This window comes from Trachurus japonicus, chromosome 6, assembly GCF_045865225.1.
Source record: "Trachurus japonicus isolate A0001 chromosome 6, Traja_1.0".
Classification (NCBI taxonomy): Eukaryota; Metazoa; Chordata; class Actinopteri; order Carangiformes; family Carangidae; genus Trachurus; species Trachurus japonicus.
The window spans coordinates 15758881-15776331 of record NC_140912.1 but is presented as its reverse complement, the minus strand read 5'-3'; the positions used below and the strand labels follow the sequence as shown (position 1 = coordinate 15776331).

Sequence of the window (17451 nt, the reverse complement as noted above, 5' to 3'; positions counted from 1 at the left end):
TTTTTCAGCTTATTCAAGATCTGCTGTAAGAGGCAGGTACCTTCTTTCTGGATAATTGACACCCTGCACATACAACGTCAATGTGTCAATGCCCACTGATAACATCTTAACACTGCTGGAATAAAGTTGCCTATTCATTTTATAGCTTTTATTTAAGGTGTTTTTACTTGACGATGCAGACTGCTGCATTGCAACTCAAGGTTTTTTTTTTTTTATTGCCACCTGTCCACTACAACATACAGCCTTTTTTAATACAGCTCCTCAAATAAGAGACATTAAAGGTTTAAGATGAGATTGAAAATTTTCAAGAATCCTAGATTGAAATTACATGCAGCATAAAGGAGTCAGCTGTGGCCCATTATCTTTTATTCATGCTGCTGCTGCTTGTGAATTACCTGCTTGGCAGAGCTGCAGAAGAGTGCTTTGGCATTCAGTAGACTCATGCAGTCACTCCTCCATCAGGGGCCCTCAGAGCAGAGCAGGGGCTCACCTGCATAAAAAATACATGGATACATTCCTTCCTTACGTAACGGTGACCACAAATTTGTTTTTGCCGTGACTCTGGAAGCTGTCTTATTTTAAACAAGACTTTGCTGCAAACACAACAACGACACCCCAAACTCAGAAATATTACAGTGCTATTCACTGTCCATCAGCGGGATCAATCCCCTCAGGGTGTTATATCACATACACTGTATCCGTGGGTCTTCCTATGCGCATTTATGTCGAAGGCATGGTGTAATGATCGCAGTGTACATCGTGCATAATGTGGTCCCATGCTGATTTGCCACTTAGCCCCTTCTGGCTACTCTCAAGGAAGCTGCCCCTCTGCACAAAGGGCGACAACAAGCCACCGTTGTCCCTGCTCACTCGGCCAGCATCTTTACAGCTCTGCACAAATCCCCCTCTGCCTGCTGGCTATGTGGACAAGGTTCAGAAGTGAAGAAGCAGAGCAGAAGTAACCTACCCAGTCCACTTCACAGCATCACCAGATAACCCCTCTATTCATTCGGCCAGAGAGCCGGTGTTAAAGGTGGTTGATAAACAGTGGAAACTATGATTTGATCGTAGAAAGACGTAATCTCGACTGTTTTGTTGACTACTTCTGTCGGTTTTTCCCATCTGCACAGATCCCCGTGCACTACACAGAGGAGCTGATGCATTTGTAATGATGGGAAGAATCCACCCCTCCCCCATTCATCTAGTGAAATCCGCCTCACATGAGGACACTTACACTGGACACTTATCTAAATTTTTAAATTGTGTTAAACCAATCTTTGCCATGCAAACAATCATGTGCTCATCTCTCTGGTTTGGGAGGCCAGAAAAACCCTCTCCCACTTTTCATTGTGGAAGCTCGTTCCATGTGAGAAACTAAATCAAAGGTCACATTCCTGCTCAGTAGTACCATCTGTAGATAAAGGCTGAGCTGTGCAGTGTGGGAGAACAGTCTCCATGTTTTCCACAGATGGATGCATGCCTGGGCCACAGTTTGATAACCCAGTGGAGGGCTATGGACTTTGTCTCAAACTTGGCTCGCAGTCCAAAGCAGAGCAGTAGGCTCAGATTTTTCCTCTACGTTCGCGTCGGTATGTGTGTGTGTGTTTGCATGTGTTGATGGTCTTAACCTTACCAACGCTCCAGGAGACAGGTGAAGTGATGTATGAAATCTCTTCTTTCATGCATTTATTTCTAGGTGTTTTTTTTTATTAATTTTTTTTTTTTAAATTTTAAACATTTTTAAACAGTGTTAATGTATATTTTATCATTTATTTTTATGGTAATGGTAATGGTCTGTATTTATATAGCGCTTTACTATACCTGAACGATACCCAAAGTGCTTCACAGTACATTGCATTCACCCATTCACACACATTTATTCCAATAATGAATAATTTCAAAATTATATGATCAAGAATCACAGCACTCAAGGTAACTGTTGAAACCAGCGACATTTGCAGTTCTAACTGATAGAAAAAAGTTCCCACATTTAGTGTATCATACATACATAATTTTAATCCTGCCTTCCTCTTAAAATCATACACATCGACATACAGTCAATTTCCCTCGGAAACAAATGCAGATATCTAACAGGGTTGTGTTATTGTGGACAAACCGAGAGTATTCATGACTGAAGGTTTCATGCCGTTGTTTCTATCGTGCTTCCTATCGAATTCTGTTTATACCACAAATGAAAACGCTGCTGTTAGTCATTAGATTAATCTAATAATATTTACTCTTCCTCCCCTCTCCGCTAGTGGAGCTAATGAGATTTTGCTTATGCTCCACTATAACCTCACACTGTTTTCCTGCACACAGAAAGAGCCCTGTGTCTCCAGGAGAAACCTTGAAATCAGATCGTAACTTCACAGGCATCATTTGGCATTTATGTGTCCTCTCTTTGAGCAATTCAATACAATTAAGATATATAATACAGATTAGGATTAATCTGGTTTTTCAGGCACACGGAATCAACATTAAGCCAACACTTAGCTGTAATCTTGTAAAATCAGGGTTGTGAATAGGCTTTAACCCAATTTGAGAATGCAATTTTAGTCAAAAAACCAGCCCTTCGTTTTTGTAATTGTAAATGCACCATATGCAAAGGAATGACGCTTCACTGCTCCTTTTTTATGCCCTTTACCCTGATGATTTGTGAGCGTAAACAACTGGATATCATTCATAGGGAAATTCTGCTTATCTTCCTCATTATATAGAGGGTTGGCCATTGTTACTGTGAGTCAACGAAAGCGGAGAGTTTGCCCGTCTATTTATGAGGGAACAGTCCCCCTGTCACAAGACCACTACAGTAAAAGGAAATGAGCATAAAATTATTAGGTAATTTTATTTTTTGATCACTATCAGCTTCAGGAATCAATGGAGCTGTATTAATCATTCAATAAGATGTAAATCTTGACCATTACTGAATGTCAAACCCTGTGTTTTCATCCATTTTTTGTTTCTGCTCCTTGCAGATTTTACATCGACAAAAGCCACATACACAACTAAGGGCTCACTCCGTCATTATATCCCATATACTGAATTTATTTTTTATTTTTTATTTTTTTTACCAATGGAGACAATCAATGCATTAAGCTTAAGCCACTGCACATCAAAAGTGCATTTTTTGTGATGCACAACTCAATGGAAAAAATAATTTTATCACCAGTTATAAAATAAATCACTTAAAAAGCTGAGGGCTGAATGGGCACCAGGAGTTTCAGACAGGGGATGTTTATGTTGTCAATCAAAGGCTGAGCAGTGATTAAGACTCATTTCTATCTTAATGAATGCAAATTGGCACATCTGTTATGGTGGGCTAGCTGTCCAGACTCTTCAATTAGCATGATTGATCAATTATCCTCCTGCTGGTGGCTCACTGGAAATGGAAGCAGGGGAATGGGGTTGGAGTTGGGGGAGAGATGAAAGAGCATGAACAAAATGCACAGAAAAATGTCCCAAACCTTCATTCAGTGAATCTGATCCTTTATTTGATTATACTAAGAGAATAGTCAAATTTAATTTTTCTCAAAGAGGCCTCTCACTCTAACACACATTTCTTAAAATAGACACTGATAAGTGCAATTGGAAATACAGCCTTTTATCTTTGGGCATACAAAAGGCTGGGTTAGAGATCAAAGGTTGATATTCCTCATATTAATACGGAGCAACAAAAGAATTACTTCACTGATACAGTATCTGAAGACAACGGTTTAATTTTTTACAAAGATATTATGGTTGATACTGTATACATTAAGTGTACATGTACAAAAACACAATTTGCATTTGAAATCTACATCTAATCCTCCATCAGCTGAATATCTGATCAAATATGCCTCTGAGAGATGAGCCATGCAAATATCTAGCAGATCAGTACTTTTTTCAACTCTGAAGTCTGTCGAGGATATTGTGCTATGCAGCTTGTTTGTGTTGGTTTTAACAGAAAGCGCAAATCCTTGAATATCAAAGCACACTGGAGAGACATACTCCAAAAGCAGATTGTCCTGAGTGTGTATTTATAATTGTGACACAAAAACATAAAAGGACGTTCAAATGAGGCTCTGGCTGGCACACAGAGAAATGCAACTTACAGAAAACATTAACTATCAGACTAATTAATTCAATTGGATTCATACAAAAATGACAAATCGCTGATGTGATAGTTGCAGTGTAAAGGTAATTTGATAAAAATATGAGTCACCATCATTTAAATGTTTTAATTAACCAGTAGAAAGTCACAGTTAATATTGGTATGTGACATTTATCTCATTAGCTCACAATTAAATGCAAATCACAAGAATGTTTTCAAGAATACTACTCCCCAAACAGGTAGGCAAGAGGCAGCATGACAATTCAATATGAAGTTGGTGTCTTAATTATATATGAATTGCTCAGCCTACATTACCAGTCATTTTGTATACAAACTCATTTGCTATGTATCATGCACATTATACAAGTTCAAGTTCATCTTCTAAATGCAGTGGTGTCAGCCATTTATGAATCTCTTGATTGTCACTCTAAACTGAAATTTCATTAAATATATGAAACTAGCATGAAAGATAATATAAAACGTATATGTAGTAGTACTTTGTTGTAAATAGGTCAAAACTCACAGTACCACTTACTGTATAGAAATTTGAAAGAAAAATAAAAACATATTGGTAGAAGATCATTTAAACCAGTAAAGTCTACAACTATATCATAAACTAAATTCTAACTCAGCAGTCCATTTTTTCTTGGTTTAAGTTCAGTTTTGTGAACTTTTAATTTTATATCGATATTGCCTCACTGATTGATCAGCTCCCACCGTTAGTAGACAGCGAGAGGCTGTTGTTTTGAGTAGGTTATTTACATTTTGTTCAAAACGACGCCATTGTTGTTTGACTCTGAAGAAGGCGTGTGTGTCAGAACACCTGATCATTAAGTGAATCATGTGCTACAGAGTCTTATTTAGGTTCAGTTGTTGACAAGTGTTTGTAGTTTTATCTAGAAGTTGCTGTGAGTTTTAGATTTGATGATGTCGCCAACATACATCCCACTTTTTCACAGTTGATGTAGTCTTATTTTTGATGCAGTGTTCATGCAATATGAGACATCTCATATTAAAGGAAAATGGCTGGATAAGTAAAGATAAAAGTCATTTGTGCAATAGTTGTTGAGTTTGAGCTGTACAATGGGTTATTATTGTTATATGAGACCAGGGAAAGTACTTTGTCCTGGGTTCATGTGCGCTATTTTCTGCTATGTGTATATTCTGAGGAAACTGACGTTGCTGTAAGTGACATCAGTTCCTTTGCAACCACACTTTTCTTTTTTTTTCACCTATGTGGAAACATTGCATGCAGACATTTTGGAGGTAGGGGATATTGGTGACACAGGTAATGAGGTGGTGAATTGAAGCCAGAATGTTGAACTTAAGAGTTGAGAGATATTGCCACTGTACTTAAGTTTTTTTGATTGTTAGATCAGTTCTTCAGAGAAACATGCCTCTCTTTTATTTCCACATTTTCTTTTGAAATGCAAGTGAAGTGTCATTTGGAGAAAAGCAGAATAGCAAGTTAATTAAACATTCTGTATGCCGGCAAGATCATGCTTTTGACAAGTCATTATTCTAGTTGGAAATATCCATAATTCTTTATTGTCTGACTGGACAAATTGCTCAGTGTTTGTGTATAATTATCTACATCATTATCTATCATTTGCTGGTCTACTTGCAGTGGTTTGTAAAGGGAGAGCAGCAGTCTAAATATATCACCAAAATCAGAATCCAGAGCAGATTCTGAAAAAGGAAAAGATCAAATACTGGATAGTACAAATTTAATATTTACCAAATTTGCTTTAAATGAGGTGCAAAGTGGCAAATCAAACACAAAAATGATCGTTACTCCTTGTGCACTCATTAATCAAATATATAGACTCGGTCATTTCACTGTCAGACCTCTATGCTACTTTCCATCCACCTGCAGATCTTCACCAGCTCTTCACTTCGCTCTGACTGAGCCATCATCATATTACTATTCTCCCTTTTTGGTATTTCACCACAGAGCTGCAGTGATGAGATATCCCCTTTTTAAGCTAAACCAAATGTCATTGCTATTGACATAGACTTATTGGGTTGATGTTGATTTTCCACTGCTTTTCAATATATGTGAAATTTTCTGCCAGGCCATTTTTAATATTACAGAAAAAACAGTATGTGCGCTTTTGGGCTTCTGTGATTTATTGGAGTGATAATAAAATGATTTTCTATATTTTTATTTTGACTGTAGGTCACTCACACTACTGGAGATTACTTCAAGTATGATGATATTATATTTTGGAACTTTTTTTAATCAATGGATATGCACAGTATCTGTGGTACTGCTTTGCCATAAGGAATATGTTTCCTCTTAAGTATCTTATGTGTGTTGCTTATGTAAATACAGAGCCTGTCTGTCAATCTGGTGTCTGTGGAGAGGATGGTAAAGTAACAGAATGGGCAGCATTAATGTGTGTTTCTGAAATCCTATTACCGCCTCTTTGTTTGCCGCTCATATAAACATGGCGTGTTGTGAAGACAAGCGCCTTCCTATTTCCTGTGCTCTCAAATGGCTTCATATACCTGAGAGCTGGCACTTAACCTTTGGGCCTGTGTTTCTAGCCAAGTCAGGTCGAGAGTTAACTTGTGCTAGTCAAAACAAACATGCTGGTCCTTCATCCGGCACCAACATCTATTTCAGACTAGTGCAGTAGGACAGGATAAAAATAAATAAGAACTCACTAATGTTGTAGTGAAAATAGAGCAATAATGCTACGTACAGGTATAGCATGAGGTTTCAGTGACATAGAGAAACCACAGTGACTCGAGAGACAAGATTAAACATATATGCAATTAGTTGTTTATTGCAGAATGGATGTTTCCATCAATGCACCCAGATGCTGACATGAATATGAATAAACTGGGGATATTTACCCTCAAGCCCTAAAGTTTTGGGATACTGGCTATGGCCAGTTTGATTATAGTAATCAAACCACATTTTCAAAGTTTTAAAAAAAGGCCAGCAGGAGCATATTACTGTGTAATGTATCTGTTTCTATAGCAGAGGACACATATTACAGAATAGTCTGCCCTATACTCACATGAACATTACCACAACTGTTTCATTACACTCAGAAAACTACAAAAGAGGACTGGTGACCCTTTTTCACTAAAAGCCCAGAGGAAAAGGAGTCCTTGTCCTATAAAAAGAGGCACTTTGAAACCCAGCATGTTGCTCGCAACAGAACCATTAATACTGTTTCAGCCACTGTGGCAAGACCAGACTTTTCATACACAAGTACTGGTTTTTCTGTGCATTTGAAATCCATCATGTATTACATCTCATTGTTTTATTATGTCTCTGCTCTCCAGTGTGTGATGCTTGTTACCAGGTAACTGCTAAGAGATTTTTGCTTTTGGCACATGTCGTGCTTCATTGACGTCAGTGCTTTTTTCCATCCTCTCAACTACATTGCATATGTCTCATTTCAAGCTAAGGGTCTCTTAAAGAGCATATAATAAAAGGAGACAACAACAAAATACCACAGGCCACAGTGCTCTCTTCTAAACAATAGTTTCCTCAGACACTAATGGGTTAATACTCCATCCTAAAATTAGATATGCAATATCAAAATCTGCAATAAAACACTGATGTTAACTCACTAGAGAGAGAGAAAAGGATTTCTGTGACTATTTATTTAAATATATGTATATCTATATATGTATACACACACACACACACACACACACACACACACACATTTAACTTCGATGTTGCTGGTTTCTTACGATGTTCATGAAATGTCAAACTTTTACAGAATCTCTTGACCATTGCTTGGATGGTTAAGTTTGTTTGGAAGGTTAGTAATGCAGACAGTGCAGACACTGTATGTCTGATTTGTGTGGACATGCATTGCTTTCGCCCTGTATCCAGCATGAAAGCAAGTTAACATGTCTTAACCTTTCAGTAAGAGACAAGACATGAATAAGGCTCAGTCAGTTCTCCATGCATCAGCCTCAGCCACAGAAAAGAAGATCACTGACATATCACTTGTCTATATCAACAGAAAATAAAACAGATGTTTATAGTTTGCCATCTAATATTCTTACACAGATTAAACATTAACATTCTTCAAGTTATCCAATTAGATTTATTTAATCAGTTGTCTTTGTTTTCATATTTTATGCTTGTTATATGTTGTGTTGCTGAACAGTTTTGGCATCTAATTGTCTGCTACATGTATTTCAACCATTATCTTCTTGAACTTGAACCTCAACATATTTACAAAATGTCTAGTTGGCCACACACCAGTTACACACTTATCACTCACTCAGTATGTCCATGCAAGTGATTTCTGCTTAGTTTATATTACTGACTAATGAACTTGAGTGAATTAGCAGAATCACTGGGTGTAACACAAAAGTAATGTCATGAGGACTGTAGCTAAATTTACTTTTCTGGGTGACAGATGAAGCTAATTAATTCAGTGATAATCACAAAAGTAACGGTAAAGATAAGATGTGCTGGGCGGCATAAACCTGGTAACACTATGTCCGTCATGTGTCCCTCTCAAATTGAGCTTAAACCACGACACGAACCTGTCATAAACTGTGGCTTGAACCACATGAAATAGGTCAAACAATGGGCTGACCCAATTTGGTTTGGTCTAGTTACAGAGCAACGGTGATACTAGTTACGTTAAAGATCATTAGAAGCACAAGCTGTGAGTCCACCCTCTGTGTTCTTCAGTGACCTTGCGGGCTGAGTGGCTGAAATGAGACCTCGCTTTTGTGCACGGCGGCTTCTGTGAGTTAGCTCGTGCAACAATCAGCTTGCCCTTGTGCCCCCCTCCTCCCACTGTGCATGCTGTGCGGCCAACCCCTCCTGCCCAGGGGCGAGGACAGAGCAAAGCCTGCTGGGAGCGGTGGGGGTGGGGGACTTGGGGTTAGCTGGCACCGTGCCACCTTCCCCTGGCTGCCGGGCCTGACTGGGGGCAAAGAGGGAGGCTGCTGTGTCTCAGATTGATGAGGACAGGTCTGTGGTCTGGGTATAGAGTGTTGCAGAACAGACGTCCTGCTGGCACATCCTGCCCTCTCTGCCGCACGCCCCCCAGCCCTCCGTACTCGCCTTATCGGAACTCCTAATTGTCCTTATGAATATTTTAGAGGCGAGCAGGAATGGGAGTTCAGGGTTGGGGGTATGGTTTCAAGGGCCCTGACAGCTAATGATCCACTCAATGACCAGAGAGAGAGAGAGCGAGACAGAGAGAGAGAGCTCGAGTAGAAACACTCTGAAAGATTTTCAATAATCTGTATGTTAATGTTTTTGTCTTGATTGTAATTCCTTCTGATCATTCCCCTAATCTGTGCCACCTTTTCTTTATGTGGGAGTGGGAACAGAGAGCGTGTTCTCATTCTTTTCAATCTGTAGATAATGATGACATTGGTTTGCCTTTATCCTCAATTTGTAGTTTAATTCCCTCATGTCTATACTGAAAATATGCAGTCCACTGATTGAGACTGTTCTCTGACTGCGGCAGCTAATAGCTTTGTCACATCAGTCATTCACCACAGTCTCAGAGCAGAAAGCTCTGAAGGGACTGCTCGCTGCACTTGCAATTGCCTCTTATTCAGTAAAATGGATGGGCTATATTTAATTGGCAATCTAGTCAGTCATATGCAGGTGATCATTTGCAGTATTCAAGACAGAAAATTCTAAATTTGCCACATATGTATCTATGGCTGCTTTAGATTTAGTCTGCATGACTCACTTTGGATTAATGGCCCACTGACTCTAAGATCCCACCACTGTCCTGCTCTGGCCATTGTCACTGTGATGTCAGGTGGAATTGAAACCCACTATGTATATTGTTTTTCTAACAGCTGCAAGACAACAATATGAAAATAAATTGCAGACGGCCGAGTTGAGAGCTCGCCCCCCTCCCGCTGCTCTTCCTGTCCACTGAGTAACTAGACAATGGAGTGAGCCAAAGGAAGGACATGAATCCAGCCTCATATCCTGATATCAGTCCACTCAGTAATGTGTAATGGTCATGAGATTAAACAAGATATGTCTGGGAATTACAGAGGTCTCCTTATCTAATAGCCCCCTCTCTCCCCCCAACTCACAATATGTGGTGGGAAAAGGGAGAGAGGAGAGGGGCTTCGTATGTTACAGTAACCCAGTGTTGCATGGGCCATGGCATACAGTGCCTAAAGACCAACAAAAAGAGGCTTTTATTCCCCTCAAGTGAAGACTACAGCACCACAGGGGAAAGGGAACATGATGTTAGTGAAAGTCTCTTAAGATGTTATATAAGAGCAGAAATATTCCTCAGCAGATAAAAGCCTTCCTATCAGCCGCCTCCCCGTGCTGATTTCTTAGTGCGTTCACACTCAAAGAAGCCCTTTGATAAGCACATTAGACGGAACGGCCTGGACACAATAGTGATGTCATGAGGATTAGCACGCCACCTTGCTTAGTGTAGTGGTGGGCACAAGGGCTGATTCACAGCACTGCAGGGTGAGAGGATGGGACACCCGGCTGAAATGAGGTGAGGGGAGGCCACTTCAGAAAAAAAAAAGAAAAAGGCAGGTTAAAATATAGCTTGTGTGTACTTTAGGGAAGGATGGAACAAACACAACATGCATTAAACATTCATGATCTACTCCGCTTTTGGAACATTTTGTGTAATTTCTTGCTGTATTTGCCGTTATGCTACAAACTGTCTTGCTGTCGAAGGGGTGGGCATGTAATCCGAGCTGCGTTGCACCAGTCACAGGTCAGGTGGTGCTCCACTAGAAGCGAAAGCCACTGTAAGTATAGCCTTTTGCTGTGATTCAGGCACAATGGAGGAGACCATAGAAACAGCCTCTTCATGCCTTCCTTTCAGCCATCTCCCCCACAATTTTGAACTTCAGCTTTTATACCTAACTACTATCTTTCTCCTTTCACCCTGCCTTCTATTCACGTACAGTACTGTACAGTACATGAATAAGTTAAATGCAGAAAGCTCTCTTGACACAAGAGAGAGGGAGAACATCAGAGTGAAATGGTTTTCCAAGACTCACAGCAGCAGAGTAAATTGCTCGGGCCCATTTCACTGAAAGTGCTTCTCAAGAAACAGGTGATGTAGGTGGCTTATGCAATGGTCGGAGTTTTATTTTTAAATCCATTCAATAGTGTTAGTGTCAATTTTGAAATAAAAAGAGCGAATATAGTGCTGAAACATAAGTCTAAGGTCCAGAGTTGAGGGGAGGATAATGTAAAGGAAGAACCATCATAAATATGTTCTTAAGGTAGCCATTGTGCAGTATTTTATTTTAAAAAGAATTCACATGTGGTATGCAAGGTCTTTCACAACACGACAGCCCTCTGCTCTGAACATACACTATACTGCAAACTGGGATAAGCAATTACTGTGCTGAATGCTCCCCATGGTTACAGCTAGGTTAGTTGTCAGGGCTCAGGTGGAGATGTTTTCTAGTGGACAAGGAAGCTTCAAGGCCTCCTGCAATGGAAAATGTTTCTTTAAGAGAAGTTGAAGTATCAGACAAGCAAACTGACATCTGAAGCAGACAATAGTGTCTATTTGGTTTGACGTCAGCCACTCTGAGCTTCATTTTTTTATTTGAAGAGCCAAATTTCTATCAATACAGGTTTGGACTGCTGTGAGAAAATAGCAGCTGGCCTTCGTCCCACTCATCTTTGTGAGCCTCTCAGGGCCCTGTGAATAGATTACAGAAGTTTGCTTGTCTATACTCTCTGCAGCCCCCCCTACCGCAACAAAACAGCCCATGTCTTTCATCAGAAATGCTACTGAAAAATTCCAACCTCAGCTGTATTCACATGCAGCCAACTTAACTTTTCAAAAAGACAAACCCCACAGCTTGATTCAACATTTGAGGGACATTTTGAAACAGCTTTCATCAACCTATTCATAATTCAAAAAGAAGTTACCTCTTCTTTTTTCTCTAATGCGAGCTGATTTGTCTAGTAAGTTTCCCTTTTCTAGGTCAGAACACTGTAGTCTCTGGAGCAGCCTGCTGCATCGACATATAAGAGCAAAGTTGAGCCGGGGTCGGGTGGCCTTCAGGGCTACATGTGGTCCCTTCTACGGCCATGTCTCTGCGCGGCTGCCTCTGATTGGCCGGCATGGGGAGCCAGGTCTTGACAGGTGTTTGGAAGAGGGACACCTGTTTGGCCATGTGCTGATTTAGTGATCCATTTACTGGGAGCTGTGGGCAGCGTCAGTGGGACACCCAAAACATGCCAAGCCATTTAAGAGAGAATTACAGCCATGCTTTCCCAGGCCTTCGGTGTTATATACATTAGAATTCCACAGAGCTGATTAACTCTCGCACACCAAATGTTGTGCATGCATAGCACCTTTCATCCCAGCTCTAGTGCATCGTTTTGAAGATAATATATGCTGCCATAATTCCTGTCATGTATCATGGAATAGATTTGTGTGCCGCTTGCCATTGCTGCCACTGCTATTTGGTCACCCACCACGCTGCTGCAATCCTTCCCTAAATGGCTTGGGCGAGTGGGTGCGGCGTACTGAAGGCTGGCCAGGCTTGTTGTGAAAGTAGAGCAGCCCTGCCCATCTCGCACAGCCGTGCCTGACCGCTCCGACCAAGATATTCACATAATGAGCAGGTTGGAACTTAAATTTGCAGGTTGAGATCAGATCTTTGGCTCACTGATGGAGAAAGTGCATAGTTTAACCCCAGTAAACACAGGCCTTTCAGGACCCTAACTAAAGAGGGTTCGTTCAGTAAACAGGAAATGAACCAGCAAGGCGTTTTCTTAGAATGAGAAGAATGCCACTGCTCTGTACCACACCAAACAGTAATGCGTCCGTGGTACAATGCTGGCCATTCATTATCCAGAAGACTTCTCTCCCTCCTTTTCTCACTGTCCTCTGGGCATTGTGAACACTTATGTTTGAAGAAATGTGGGTGCTTTTCTGAACTTCCTTCTCGGTGTCTCAACTGTGTACCGCGTCACTTTGCTGCTTGAACGAGGCAGATTAACACGGTTTTCTGTGTCTAAAATGCACACACTACAACATTCACAATCTGCATGCACGCGAATGCATGCAAGTGGAGTGAGGTCTGGTTTTTAATGAGCAATGATGTGATATGCAGGAATCTCGTATGCCATGGCCCAGGTTTTAGGAAATGTGACTTACACTGAGGTTGTGGTGAGCAGTGCTGGGTTAGCCACATTGTCTGCACAGACCTAAACGTACTGTCACACCGCTGTCAGAGGATGTAGCAGCTGTAGAAATACCCCCACCGACCCCCCTCGCCACACACACATACACACAAATACTTACAGACAAAACACACACACACAGTCACACTCACTCACAACCAACACACAGACATTGCACATATGCACCGCACACACTCCTACTCTTACAGTTTCTGTTTTTCTCTCTCTCTCTCTCTCTCACACACTCTCTCACACACACACACACATGCACACACATTTTCCACTTTGTTGGGTGATGAAGACCAGAAACAAGAGAGTAAGGTCTCATTAGTGTGTGTAGGCAACTCCAGTGGCTCACACTTTGACCCCTACATCCACAGGAGTCAGCGACCTTCCTGTAGACACGAGGCCTCCGAGGCAGCCCACAGACAGGGCAGGGCGCTGCTGCGGACCTGCAGCGGCCTGATACAGAAACCTTGAGAGCCACACATAAATCATGTTTTGATGAACACTGCCTTGATATCACAAGCTGTCACATGCTGTCAGCCAGTCTTGTTAACACCGCTATTCAGAGCTGTAATGAGGAGCAGAGAAGAGCCTGTATGAAAGTGAGCAAAATGAGAAGCACAGTGCTGCATGTATTTGTTTCGTAGTATGACATGTGTTTTTTTTTTTTTCTCCCCTGAAGTTAGAATGGGCTCTTTATAACACCACAACACACAACCCTATGTACTTATGAGCTCTTTGCTTTTACAATAATTGCTCAATTTCATGCTCAAATAGGCATTTTGACCACATTTGATAATCCATTTTATTCTCCACATGCATTAACTTTGATAAGATCCCATGAGTGACAACCATACTGAATTACAGTCTGGGACAAGCTAAAATGCCCTGCTGTAGAATCTTCTTATGTTGGGGTTTCTTCCAGCTGGGTAGCTTATGATAACTGAAATATAATGAAAAATGCAAACACACACTTGCAGCAAGAGGGACAGAGGCAGGGAGAGGGTTTGAGGGGGGAGAGAGAAAGAGAGGAAAAGGGAGGAGGACAATATTTTGTTTCTCCGAACACTTCTGAAGGGTAAAAGGATATGGAGTGACATTTCAGTTTCCCCTTGTTCCAGAGAACTTGTATTGAACTATAGTTTAGCCTAGTATTGCTGTAGCAAAATGAAAAACATGAAGGACAAACATTAATAAAAAAGGATGACAGCAACAGTTTTTTTGTTTTTTTTTAGTACATGTTTTTCAGATAGAAATGTATAGTTAACAAGCAGCAAAAACACAAAGCCACATCTTGTATACTGTTTCTTTTCAACTGTGCAATTTCATTTCAGAAATTGAGAAACAAAGGCCATAATGACTGTGCTAGTCCTGATCCTGATGACTGTTTTGGGCACAGCCCCCTCATGGACGACCATTTCGGCAAACTAAGCGAAGAGAGTGATTTAATGTACAAGCGCTGTGGTGTAAGTACTTCCTTTGTCCCCTGCTATTTTGTGTTGATTCCTGTCTTTATGTTGATGTTCACTACAGGCGCTAAACAAGAAAGAACACAGAGGTTGTGATAGCCCGGACCCTGATGCCTCATATGTCCTCACTCCTCACACAGAAGAAAAGTATAAAAAAATTAATGAGGAGTTTGATAATATGATGAGAAATCATAAAATCGTAAGTACTGTAAATGCACCGTTTTTGCTTGGCTTTGTGGCACAAAGGATTTTCACTCTTTTTTTTTTCATTTAACTATTTCCTCTTTTTGTTATCCTACCCCAGAACTTCTATCAACTTCTTTCAGAACTACTCCAGCTTAAGATTAATACCCACTGCACTGGGTGTGCATTTGTTTCTTATGTTGATTTGTTCTGCAACTGATATTTTGGCACACCCTGATAAGATCACATTTCATTTACAGGTGAAATGTTGCATCCTTCTGCTAGAAAGATTATAGCCCTATAGTATCATGGTTATGTTATCATAAATAAAACAACAGTTGCTATTTAAACACATCTGGAACGAGAAAGTAAATACTTACTCATGTATCACTTAGTGTTTATGATGGCGATCTGCAGATTCCGTGATGTAGGGGTGGGTAGTTTTCATCTCAACCCTCTACAAAATGAATAAAAATAATCAAAGTTTTTTTTTTTTTTTTTTTTTTTAATAATCTTTACAATCTTTCTTTCAAACCTTTCCATTACCTCTGACTGTATTCTCACATAAAACATCTCTTACCACTGAGCAGTTCCGGCCACAAAGTGTTCTCAGAGCTCACTACTAGCATCACACTGTCATTTGGCATCTTCCCTCCCCTTCATCAAGTACCACACTGGCTCACCCTCTAAAACACCACAAATCTTTTGTGATCTTATCATGCGTGACAATATTAGAAATGTGCAAGAACATAGTGCTTACTAAGCAGTCATTTTCTCTATGTTCCTGACTTGAAGAGCATCACTTTGCCATTAACAAACTAATGATAACAACCGACTGGCTCACTGGATAATGCTATGATGAAACGTTCTCACTACCACCTATCATTCTCACTTGTGCTTTGCACAGTCAGCACTTTTGTAGGTAAATGCAAGTGAGTCACAATTCGTGCTGTTGTGAATCCCCCACTACCTGTTCTCTGTCATACTGAGAATGACATTAGACAGTGGTGTTTCAAAAGGCACAAGTACATCTGTAGTGCTGACTGCTGCAATGCCAAAGTGACCACCTGAATGCATGTTTTTTGGGTTTTTGTTTTGTGTTTTGTGTGCACTGTGGTAGCACTGAAGATTTGTGTGTATTCTATGTACAATGTTAATGAGAATAAACTTTTTTGATGGTTGTATGGTGTCGCTCACTAGTATTTCTGAACATATTCTGTTGACAACTATAGTAAATCCTTTTTTGCACTCAAGTCCACACTGCCTGACTATTAAGCAAATTTAGTAGTTTATTGAAGCTGACCCTCAAGGGAGCTCTTTGTTAATGATGCCATGACAACCACTGACACATCGTACTCATAACCAGACCTTGGATTTTCAATGTGTTTGTGTGTGTCTCCCTCCTCTAGCCCACAGCATTGCCTCAGCAGAACTTCTCCATGCATGTGGCAGTGCCTGTATCCAACCCTAATGCCATGTACCAGCCAGGAGGGACTCTGGGCAGCCAGTCCCTGGCGGCAGCTTCAGCCTCTTTGAGTGATAGTGGGATGCTGTCCCCTCCACAGTCCTCTCTGCACAGAAACGTGGGCTCCAGTGGAGGCCCCCAGAGGCCCACCAGTGCAGGAAGTGCAGGTTAGTAGCAATAAGCTGGTCAGTGATTATGAAGATGATCCAGACCAACTGGAATCAGAGTACTTCTCTTGTCATCAGAGCATCTCTCTAATTATTCTGACAGCGTTCTCGTTAAAACTGACAGTGGCCAACCAGGGGGTCATCATGTGCTTAACTTTGCATTTAGACCTTTGCTATGCTCAACGCCTCTTATCTCCAGCTTCGTACTTAGCTCATACTCAGGCTCAGGTTTGGCATCACTCTCCTTTTCGCTCTCATATTCTACAATTGTTGTTCCTTAGAACAAAGTTAATGTTGTCAAAGCTGATGACTATGTGGAAAACGGTAAAAGGTCAAGAAATTAGTACTCTGACTCAGTGTGATTGCTCTTAAATTTTCACTGAAATTGTTTAAGTGTTGCACATAAACTGGATTTGTGTTCACTCTGTAGTGTCTGATAGTCTGATAGTTGCATTTGTCTGTTTTTATTGTTTGTGTTTATTGTTATAACAGTTATAATGCTGCTCTCTCTTGGCCAGGTCACTCTTGAAAAGAATATTTTTAGCATCTCATTGGGACTTTTACCTAATGAAATAAAAGATATAAAAGTAATGAAATCTAGCTCACTGCTAAAATAGAACAGCGTAGTTCCCCACAACGCTTAACCATTCCTTATTATAATTTCAGAGTTGGTTTTTTTTGTGTGTGGCTCTAATACAGTAGGGTATACACTGTCTTTCCAAAATGCTATTGGATGTAAAGGTGACATATTTGTGTGATACATGTTTTTTTCACACCCCCAGAAATGCTCATCATCACACCTTTTACTGTCTCAGCATTGTGGAAAAATGATGTCAGTCTACGCTAGTACTTGTATGACTGGTCTGACTCAGTTAGTCCAGATGGCTTTTGCAAGATTCATCTGCACTGCATACGATAAA

The 17451-nt window shown here is 40.6% G+C and overlaps 1 protein-coding gene across 26 annotated transcripts in view; it reads left to right on the top strand.

Moving 5' to 3' along the window:
- Positions 1 to 17451, top strand: part of mef2aa (myocyte enhancer factor 2aa) — a 58543-nt gene that overhangs the window by 27965 nt on the left and 13127 nt on the right. For 9 of the 26 annotated variants that reach the window (XM_085779237.1, XM_085779233.1, XM_085779228.1 and 6 more), the window contains exons 4-5: positions 14781 to 14915; positions 16309 to 16531. In XM_085779237.1, coding sequence (XP_085635363.1) covers positions 14781 to 14915; positions 16309 to 16531 — 358 coding nt within the window. Of the gene's footprint in view, positions 1 to 14581; positions 14714 to 14780; positions 14916 to 16308; positions 16532 to 17451 lie in introns of all 26 variants that reach the window. The other 17 variants (XM_085779239.1, XM_085779235.1, XM_085779230.1 and 14 more) reach the window with 2 other exon arrangements.